This window comes from Bombus pyrosoma, linkage group LG10, assembly GCF_014825855.1.
Source record: "Bombus pyrosoma isolate SC7728 linkage group LG10, ASM1482585v1, whole genome shotgun sequence".
NCBI lineage: Eukaryota > Metazoa > Arthropoda > Insecta > Hymenoptera > Apidae > Bombus > Bombus pyrosoma.
Window position 1 is genome coordinate 16,359,561 of NC_057779.1, and position 11,587 is coordinate 16,371,147.

General features: G+C 34.3%; 1 protein-coding gene across 1 annotated transcript; it reads left to right on the forward strand.

Annotated features, from left to right (window-relative positions):
* Positions 1-9,790: 9,790 nt before the first annotated feature.
* LOC122571740 (tigger transposable element-derived protein 2-like) lies at positions 9,791-11,248 on the forward strand. The gene has a single exon (XM_043735826.1). It carries the CDS (start codon positions 9,791-9,793, stop codon positions 11,246-11,248), a length of 1,458 nt encoding a protein of 485 aa, XP_043591761.1.
* The last annotated feature ends 339 nt before the right edge of the window (positions 11,249-11,587 follow it).

Genomic DNA, 11,587 nt, shown 5'->3' on the forward strand with positions numbered 1-11,587 from the left:
TGTAGCTTTTTTCTGTTCTAAGCTGATATATATGACATCCAGCGTTAGAATATAAGTTTAAACAAATTTTTTGTAATCTCTCTCTCGTTTCTTTATTTTGTATTTTATATGTATGTACATAAATATTGTAATAAGAAGTGGCCAGTAATTTGAGTAGTTTAAATTTTGTATAAAGATTGCTTACATGTGCTATTATTTATTAATTACTTATGGAGGCAAACGATTAGAGAAACTTTAATCCTCTTTAGTCGAAAGTTCTATAAGTGTTATATATTTTAATGAGCAAGGAGAATGAGAGTTATATTTTCAAGTATCATAATCTTCTTCTCTATAGCTTGTAGGAGGTGCTGTTGCCTATGTATCGTTCGATTTCAGGATCCCTGTGCAGTTCACTGCTTAGGCTGACCTACTTTCTTCCGTATAGACAGGTAATCTTCGGGTAATCTTNTAATTGTCAATAACTATTTTTTTACACTTGTAGCCGATCACCCTGTACATTAAGGCTTTCTCAGTGAGGAGTCCACATACATTCTAGCAGCAACGTGACTGATCTGTCGCAGTGAGTTTTGTCTTGACTACGCAGTTGCTTTCAATCCATAGTCACGACAGCGCGAATGGAAATTGTACCATATTCTTTTTTTTATTTACTTGTATTTTACAATCAATTCTCGTATTGAGAAGTACCATATTCGAAAATGGATTTTGTATATTTATAGGCTTCACAGGCTTCATCAATAGCACTTATATGAACTCTATCTGACGAGATATAGATATATCATAAATAAAATCAGTTATTGGTGTGCAGGGCGTCTCAGGGCGTCAATCCAACGTCACCAGTATGTTCTATGAATATATAAATATATAACATTCTTTTGCAAACTATGTATATGTCGGAGATGAAAGGGACACCGAGGCCTTCCCTCTGGAATTATTCGGAAAGTACACAATATTTTAGTCTTTATAATTTAACTCGATTATAATTTAAGCTTGGGCATGAAGCGACAACTAGTCGCTGAACGTAGCCGCGGTCACGGGATGAACGTTTTTACCCAACAGAGGTATGGAGTAATTCTATAGCTCTCCTTAAAAGAAATAGTTGTAGCGGTACTCGACAGTAAACATTCCAACGGTTTCAGTCTCGTGGCTCACCACACACACACCCTATTCTTAGGGCAAAATGATTACCAAATGTCGATGCATCTCCACAGTACATATTCAGTTAGCCTGAGAACCCGTTATAAATCCTAAGACTTAGTTAACTAAAGGCCTTCAAACAGACAAACAGTCCTTGTCACAATTACTTGAAGATAGGGGAAATCTATTTTTCTCATGAACGACGCTTCCCGCTAGCAACTTTTCCTCAACGGCGGCTAGCATCCTTTTCTAACCACCAATATGGAAATTGACCAATTAACAGCAACGTCAATTTCCCTCACCTTCTGAACGAAGATATCGCTCCACGAATCCGATGATCTCGTACCCTTAGACACACCCCGTCATAGTTTTCCTCTGTGGCATCATCGCGACGGAAAGTCACTTCTTTTCGTACGATCTCATCGACGAGAAGGAATAACGTCTTTACGATCAGTGAATATTTCACGTTTTGTTAACCAAGAGTCGGACTTAGATTTTGTGAGAGCATACATCTACTATCCCGTTGACCGCGGGTTCGTTGTCGAGCCTAGGATCATTGTCATTGCTGTCTCGAGTGTCTGATTGCCACGGTTGCTTGTCGATGTCTGTAGCAATCGTATTTGCTCTGGTCAATATCTTCTCTATTGCATAGCGACAATGTCTGATCACAGTGAGGATTCGTTTCACGCCCCTAACCCCAACCCTAATCGTAACGCCAACCCGACATATATATGTCGGAGATGTAGAGACATCGAGCATTTCTTTTGGAATACTTCGGCTCGAGGTGACGCAACTGGTCGCTGAACGTAGCCACGGTCACGGGATGAACGTTTAACCTAACAGAAGAAGTTCCGATATTGAGGGACACGCTGTATTAACGGACAAGCCCCGGCCAGGAGCAATGTCGGCTCTATGCAGGACTGCCTAGCAACGGCGCCTGGAATTTTGTTGATATTTCTAATCAATATGTAATTGACAAATGAGATCCTGGCAGTCTTTTATTGAGATCTCCTTGGAAAGTTTACAGATATCGGGGAGTCAGTCTAGAAGATACCAAGCGAACGTATAGCTAACGTAATTTGCGATACAGAGAAAATACAAACTATTGTACAAAGAGTTTACCGTTGACCATGGATTCGTTTGAACCTAAGAATATTGCTAAAAGCGTTCGTTAAACTGATTTATTGTTAAGCCTTAAAAAGTAAAAGTTATATCTATTCGTGTTAAATAATTTAAATGAAATACAATATCATTAAGTTAAATAATGGTAAATCCAAATGAAGAATTGATACGCGCCCACAATTCAAGTGATGATTCAACACAAAACTCTGATAATAATTCGACATATATATATATTCAATTTTGTGGCTTATTTTTTCCACATATCTGTATCGATTGTGCGCCTGTGATAGTCAAAACAAAACATTGCTTTATATCTGTACTTGTAAGTGTGGTGAGAACGCATCCAATGCAGTAAATTTATACAGGCAAGATTAGAATCTGAATTAACTCGATGAGATTACGTATTATATATTTTGAGCTGATTTCCTTGAGAAGATTGGGAGGAAAGCAGATATACATATACATATATGATATCTCACTAGAAATTCATCTGAATCTAATTTAATATTCTGGCTTTGAAAATGGATCTGGACGGTAATATCGGTCGGACAATAGTCTACAAATATGGAGGATTAAGAAGCACCACATGTCGTACCTTCTCTACCGTTTTTTAAATTAGCCAGAAATATCCTAAAATTGAATAACATATTTGTAGCCAGAGAATATAGAGGAACATACTGTGCGTTGCTCTTATCACAGGCTCAGAAAACAATAATAGGACAATCACGTCTGACAAGTCGCACAGCCATCGAGACCGGATAGTATAATATAAAACCAGATAGATACAATAACCAGATATTAACGGGATAGCCACGTCTGATAGGCACCCGACGATAGCCTATATAGACCTTCCGAAACCAGCACTCAATACACTTTTGGTATAACACTCTGTTAAATTCATATAATAAATATACTATCATGTCTAAAGTCCAAATTTCTCATCTTATTTGCGAAATGTTCGAACTACAACTTGAGGAGACAACCGGTAATCTGTTAATTTCGCGATTTCTTGTGTCTTCTACGTGACACCTTCGCCAGCAGTCTGTATTAATATCACATCTGCTTATAGTCTTCTGTAAGTAAGAGACTGATCGCGAGTAAACGTAACATACAGAAAAAATATAATAAATTTTATTTCATCCTATGAATATTTCACGATTGCGGCAGACTTTGACACATAATTGGATCAGGAACGCTGAAATAAGCACATACAAAGCAAGTATAAAAGTAACTGTCATCTAAATAGACTTTCGGAAAGATAGAATTTCCCAAATGTCATCTACATACCAACAGGTATGCCAACAAGAATAAAATTTATCAATTGATCGTTTATAAATTGGTGCAATTTTAAACAAGCACTTGATCGATAATAGCTATATACGTTAATATATGTGCAGATTTCACTTACCTTTCATATGATTTTAATTTGCTTTACTTTGCTAAATAATTATTCAGTTATTTGTTTTAATAGAATTCCTCGTTTTTCTAATAAATCTATATATTATGCCTTGTATTACATACCTTATATTTATATATCTATATTTGTTCCTTCTAAATTTCCAAACACTACTGCGAGTTATAAAATGAGTAGTATGAAAAAAATGGGTAGATCTACTTGCAAGCAGTTTATATAGGTTGTTGTATTTCTATTCATTATTTCACTCCAATGTTCGTTAAGATCAGAGATAGTCGACATAAAATTCGATATTCATAATGAGCTTTTTACAATTCTCTCTCAAGGCTGATACAAGATCTCGCGTGCCATGTCATTATTGTACATGTATGAGAAATAGTTAAATAAAACATTACTGTATGCTAAACCGATAAAGGTAATGAGAAATAATAATATGAGACTATAATAGAAGTGTTTAGACATCACCAGTTCAAACTAAACAAACAAGTTTATCAGAATTTATATATGTTTATACCTATCATATTGATTTATATGTATGTGTAATTATCGTGTGTTCATATTTATCATAAAATCGTCATAATATTGAGGCACATACATATAGCAAAATGCAACAGTATAAAAGTTCTCTTTTTTAAATTAATATTCACGATATATAACAAAAGCTTGATAACTATAGAATATATTACTATATGATAAATGATAAAAAATGATACTAATCGTAACTGAAGAAGGCACCGTATATAACGAGAAAAANATCAAAGGTCTGATTTTATATATCAAAATGTGATGAAAAAAGGAAACCAATTGTATTTGAGGTTTTGATTTCGAGTTTCACAAATATTTTTAAATTATCCCCGAGACTCGACATACTTTTGTATGGTGAATATAGAACACAGTAAGATGTATGTACTTATAATTATCTTCAAAAATGTATCATGTACGTACATAGAAAATATGGAAAAGGATTCGATACGTCGAATGATTGATGCCTTATAGAAGGCATAGAAGATATCGTATATGGGACAATAAAAAGCTGAAAGATAAAAGAATACCTATGTACACCTTATGATATCAATATGTGGAAGGAATTAATGTTTTTTCTAATACACAAGCCAGCGCACAAATACACCTACATAAAAGGTGAGATATTTAGATGACAACATCTAAATATCTTCGTTATTTATAGTTTTCTGAAAAAATTCTGAGAACTTACACTGCGCTATTTAATTCTTCATTCAAAAGAATTCTCGTACTGTTGTATAAATAGGCGATGCCATGCGGATTTCATACCGCCGTAGCTAAAATATAGTGTTAGGTACATCTGCTTCTAGAAATGATAATTCTTAGAATTGGCGGCTAGCACTGTCAGGTGAATAAACGCTCGAGAAACGGATTGAACCGGTTCTTCCTGCGATGTGATAAAAATGTTGTATCGCAGTGTACTGAGGTCTGTTCTTCCTGTGCTGCCGACCGCTGAATATTGTGACTTCGTGAAAAATAACTTGTCAGTTCGACACGAGTAATTACGCGGAAAACGATTATAACGGAGTTTGTAGGACTGCGAGGGAAGATCTACACAATTCATGTTTATGCCATGCAGAAATATGTAAAAAAGTAATGAAAGTTATTAAACGAAACGTTGAAGCGTAGAATATATGCTTCGAGATTGTATCAAATGTCATGGAGTGAACACGGAAAAGAATCGTATCTCAGATTCGTATAAAGTCTATAATGTATGACATGTAACACAATAAACGTAGAGGAATTAGATCTTAGTTCATTCGATGATAAACGATATATAGTACCAAATATACTCGCGTGAGGACATTACACTATCGTGAAAAAATGAGCACATAGATTAATAAAATTAAAGATGTATCAAGATAAACGAGCGTGTCTATTTTCAGATGCTCATTTAGAAGTACACGTACGTCTATCTTCATACATTTTTAATTTTGTTAATTTGTGTCCGCATTTTACATACATGTACATGTATGTAAACGTACATCTAAACGTCAACACGTATGTGTACACGTTTTATAATTTGTGACCGCTCGGTACTCCGTCTAATACTAATTTTCCTGCTCGGTGGCCAGCGCACAGCATATATGCATCTGTGTGTGCGGTATCACTTGCGAAAAAAGCTACTGTGCTGCGTGCGTAGCGTAGGAGCATGTTACCGAAATATATTCGGCGTAGTTACGGGGGATACTTCCGTTACAGAGTTCTACCAAATGAAAATTATTTTGTTTTGCTTGCAACGCGCTTGGAGGCGTTTTTGCAAAATAAGTATCGTCATCGAAGTTCTTTCTTTTTCCGAAGAACGAATATTGCTAACTATGTAACTGGACGATAACATTTTGGCTAAATTGAAGAAAATAGGAGTCTCCTTCTTTGTACTTTTTCGATAAACAACGAAGCTACTATTACTATCGTAGTTTGTATCCAAACTGCCGATTCTTAGTTCCAACCTACCATCTTTTCTATTATATTATCAAAAATATAAATTCACATAAATATCTGCAATCTATTTATGATTTATGAATTACACGTCGTGATACAGAATAAGAAGAAACTACAAAGAGATTTTTGCTCAAAAGAGTGCTTTCTACAGTGATTTTCAAATTATTTGATGCCGCCAAATTAGTTGACTCAACCTGTATATTAAAATGTTTAATTTAGATATTAAAATATTTCCCCGAGCAACGGATGTATTTACAGACATATCTTTTGAAGAAGATTAATACTTTGTAACAAAAAGTCTTTTAAAAAACGTTAAATTTTTTAGATGTACTATCGGTGCAGACACGTACGGTATACTGAATATGAAAAATTAGCTGTCGCATAACAGTGTAAAAAGAGAAGAAAAACCCACACGATACCTCAACATATGTTGATTAGATGGCCAAAATTGTTCTAATAGAATTGCAAATTTGATTTAAAACTCTATGAATTTTAAACGGACAGAAAATTACACAATGAATGTCGCCGATTTGAAACTGTTTGGTAAAAAAAATTCCTCCGTTAATGTAAATTTTTGGGTGAAATAAGATCCAATTCTTACTGCTTGCGCGAATCTGGTTTCAAAACTGGGAATTATCAATGTTATCGTAGCGCGAGTATACGCTACGATAGTTGATATTCATTAGTGTAAATAAAAAGAAAAACATAATTGAATGTGAACGAATATTATTTCCATGAAAATAGCCATATTTAGAGACTGTAAGCATACATATCTGTTCAATGCTGAGATCTTAGAATGATTGAAATATGCGCTTATTCAAACACATTCCATAAGTTTATATAGATTTTATAAAGTGTCAGCTATTTATTAATAATAAACCTGGGAATTGCTTGGTACAAGTATATTCCTTGTTCCAGTTTCAATTTGGGAGAATATTTAATACCAATTACAACGAAAAATAAAGAGTTAACAGTAGAGAAATATATCTCCAGCGTAATGTTGAAAATATAAAAAAAATATCAACGTTTTGTTTGAATTACAGCAAGTGCCCGAATACTTGTGCGTATAGTAGTGTATATAATTTGATTAACGCACTGGATCCCAATAAAGATAGACACATGTCGATGTGGGTTCATATTCTCCTAAGTCCTGTGATCATCGACAACTGGTCGGTAGGACGAAGTGGTACCAAATTGAGTCTTGTAAATAGGATTCTCCTAAATAATGATCTTGTAAAGCGCCAGACGGCCTATGCGCTTTAATGAAGTAGAGAATAACTGCAGGATTATTCTAGATTTTTTTTCAAGATATCTGTGTTCAATGATCGCAACTTTAGTATTGCTTACTTTCTGTCAAAAAAGACAACTTGTTACTACATAGTATGCTTTACTGTCGAGAAAGTTTGCAGAATGACTTTTCTGGTCGGGCAAGAAATACAGTTTATAGTCTATCTATAGACACATTAAATTTCGAGAGCCTATGTTATGCCGTCCGTCGCTTATGGCAAAATCTTTAGCACGTCTGCTTTTCTTTCAACCGTCACACGTATCGAAGGAAGCTGGTGATCTTTTTTCCTAAAAACAATGTATTAAGACAAAATTAGTCCTAAAACGTGAGAGAAAAGTAACTGAAGCGACTGATATGCTAAAAGAAGCATATGGAGTAAATGCTATGAAGCCAGCAGTCATTTGTAATAGGCTGAAAAGGCTTCGGGATGTAATAGAAAACGAATGGAAGATAAAGTTCATGAGAATTGACCTTCTACCTTGCAGACCGATGAGAACATTCTATGGGTTCGAAAACTTGTGTTATCAAATTGACGAATCACTATCTGGAGAATCGCCGAAGAGCTTAGTATCGCTTTAAGATATCCAATTCCAAAAAATGATTTAAAAATGCGAAAATTTGATGCTAGAATTGCTGATCCTACGGTATTCTGATGAAATTCTACGAACATTTTGAGTAGAATCTAAATAAACAAACTTGTAACGATGTTAATAATTTATAATAACATGAGATGTAAATATCCACAGTTCATCTTGTTGTAAACTTTCGTTGAGAAGGGTTGAAAATAGCTAAAGTCATCAGAGTATCTAGTGCTTAGTCGTTTTACGCAGGGTGCTCACACAGTTACTGGTCAATGCTTCTACCGTAGATACTAAGTGTACGAAAAAAAAAACAATTAACGTGGGAACATTTTTACCACATTTTGCAACCAGCAGGATGACCAAAATGATGATTTCTAATTTTTTAAACTAAATGTGACATATTTTTTTGTATTTTCTTTATTATTTCAAACATTAATATAATTTTAATCCTGTACGATGCACATTATTTCTTTCAAGATCTTAAGATTATATATGACTGGAAATAAAGGAAATGTTTAAATGTTGTCTACAGTTTTATATTTACCAGTACTTCTTATTCACCAAGTTTAGGGAGCATGTTCAATACGACTATTACTGTCCACTGTTTTAGATATAGATAAATACGTATATTTTCAAGTGAATAGGTTCCATTCCCATAATTACAAAAGAGTGAGCTGTTTCCCAAACAACGTGTTTAAGTTTCAAATAAACAGATTTGAACGGAGTAGAGAAATGATTTTTAAGACTGCAGACTAAAAAATTGAAATACACCATAGATTATAATTGTACTACAACACAAATAAGATATATTTATTCAAAAACGTCTTAGGAGCGGGAAATTGGGTTTCTAGTATTGGTACTCCTGGTCATTGATGTACGTTAGTACGTTGGTTATAAAAAATAGTAAAATTGTGTATCCTTTCATTTTTACCCAAACATTTATCATTTATGAGAAAAAATCTGACTACTACCTGTATGAAGATATTATATATTTAAATCACACACGTTTAAACTACAAAGTAAGAATTATTCGCTACGAAAAGAAGGTGGACCAAAACGTCTAAAATGAGACAAACTAACACTAGTAGTAATCATTTTATGTCGAATGTATGAAATTCTTTGTTCGACGAATTCAAATTTCATAGATATAATCTACGTTGAATTTTGTATGGAAAAAGACTCTGCTTTCAAATTACTCGATATTAACAATAAACCACGATGACAACATTACAATTGATTTTTAAATCGTTTAACTTGATAGTGAAATTTATTATTTTTTCCTTTTACAAAATTGCACAAAAATATTCAAAGGATAAATTAATGAAAAGAATGTTTGGAATATTCGTAGAAACAATGAGCTGTTTGTATTTTTAAAAAGTTTACCCTTTATAGGATGGGCAGGAGTATAAATTCAGTTACAGAAAACCATTTATTTATAAACTATTTGCAATTAAATCTGTCCCTATTATTGTCATAATTATCTGATGATAAATTCTCATTTTCGTCCTGCTTACTTCTATCAACTCTTAGTCGAATATTATTTGTTATTTTTATATACTGTATAATCTCGATTATACATTGCGTACATACATCATCCGACTGGTTTATCATCAGAATATTGTATAATGCTCTATAGTGTATCGCACATACGTATATACCTATATACGTATATAGTTCATATAGTATTTGTTTTCCCCAATCAAAATTGTCGACTACGATAACTGTCGAAATAATATCTCGTCACATCATTTCTGTGCGGTACTTACATTCGAAACGTTTCAAACAATAATGGCGGAAGATCAAACATCGAAAACGTTGACAATTGAGCAAAGATATGAAATTCTTCAGATGTTAGAAAGTGGTCAGAATCGGAGAAAGATAACACGAAAATACGGTGTTTCAAGACCCATCGTGGCCTGTATATATGCAGAAAGAATGCTTATTAAAAGACATTTCGAAACCAACCCAGTTTATACCGACCCTTTCGCAAGACATATATCATCGTCGCGTTCAGCGGAATTCGAGAGAGCTCTTTACCTGTGGTGCAAACGATGTATGAAGAATAACATAGAAATAACAGGAGTAGAGATACAGAAAAAAGCTCTGGAACTTAATGACAAATTAAAGGGAGAGTCTCATTTTAAAGCCAGTAAAGGTTGGTTACAAAGCTTTAGAAACCGTTGCGGTATTAGCCGTACAGATGTCAAGCGAGATTTTCCAATCCCAACTAAACCTGCAACAGACACCTTCAAAGTTAATTTTAAGAAATTTCTGCAAAAAGGGGAGTACGCATTAGAGAACGTTTACAATGCCAGTTACACAGCAATAATGTGGAAAGCAGTACCAGAAGGAACTTTGATCTTTCCCCACGAGAAATTGACAACAAGCCAAGAAATATGCGAAGATCACGTTACTATACTCTTTTGTGCAAATGCTACCGGATGTCACAAGTTGCCTCTATTAGTAATCGGCAGAACTGCGGATATTCGAAGTTCACACAATTTGAATACAAATGCCCCCACAACTATCTACACAGCAAACGCCAATGCTTGGATGAACAATTCCATTTTCAATCTATGGTTCGAAGAATGTTTCATAAAATCAGTAAAAGAAAGACAAGAGATGAACAGGGGCAGGGAGAAAACTCTGTTGTTACTAGGTAGTGATAGGTCACTTCCCGATCTCAATAATCTGAATAAAAGAGATAAATTCGTTACAGTTATGAGTACTCCACTTGACGTAACACATTTCATACAGCCAATGAATTGTGGAATAATAACATGTTTCAAGCGAAAGTACCGAAAAGAATTGGTGAAAGCATTAATGCCATTACCTAGATACAATACGAGGAGTGAAGTGATAGACATCTATGAAGAATTAAACGCGTGGGATTGCTGCTGCATTATGCGTGATGCTTGGTCGTATGTCGAAGATGAAATAATGGAAATCGCGTGGAACGTCATTTTGAAATATGAATTCAGACTGAATATGGACTTCACACCAAATGTATGTAATGACGTAGGTGAAACAGTTGAATTGCTGCATAGCTTACCTGGGTGCGAACGGTGCGACTCATCCAGCGTGCACAACTGGTTTCTAATTGATAACATACGTAATATAATCACAAAGGTATATACCGACAAAGTTATTCGAGATTTTCAAAACAAAACTTTATATGAAGGGTACATAGATACTGTCGACGATGGAGCTGACCCTTCTTATGCGAAGTTTCCAAGGTTCAGCTAACATGGTTTGAAGCACAAAGTGAACGTAACTCGGAAGAATTGCTTATATTAAAACGTGTATTTTACAAAATATGTTAAGAAATATAATATTATTTAGCTACAAGAAAATTAGGACGCGTGCGATTTGATGTGGCGTGTAATTGTTGGCGTGTAATTGTTGGCGTGTACCATTTGAAATATATGGCGCACAGTACAGAAAAGCTGTTGCTTTATTATTCAAATACATTTATCATTATTAGTTGCCATAATCAAATCAAGATTCTATTATCTCGCATTCTTTAGAAGTTGTCTTATTAAACTAAAAATAAACTGTAATTGTAATTAATTAACTAAATGTAAT

Bases quoted from the DNA above. Each gene is read 5' to 3' on its own strand.
- LOC122571740 (XM_043735826.1), top strand. From the start codon at position 9,791: ATGGCGGAAGATCAAACATCGAAAACGTTGACAATTGAGCAAAGATAT.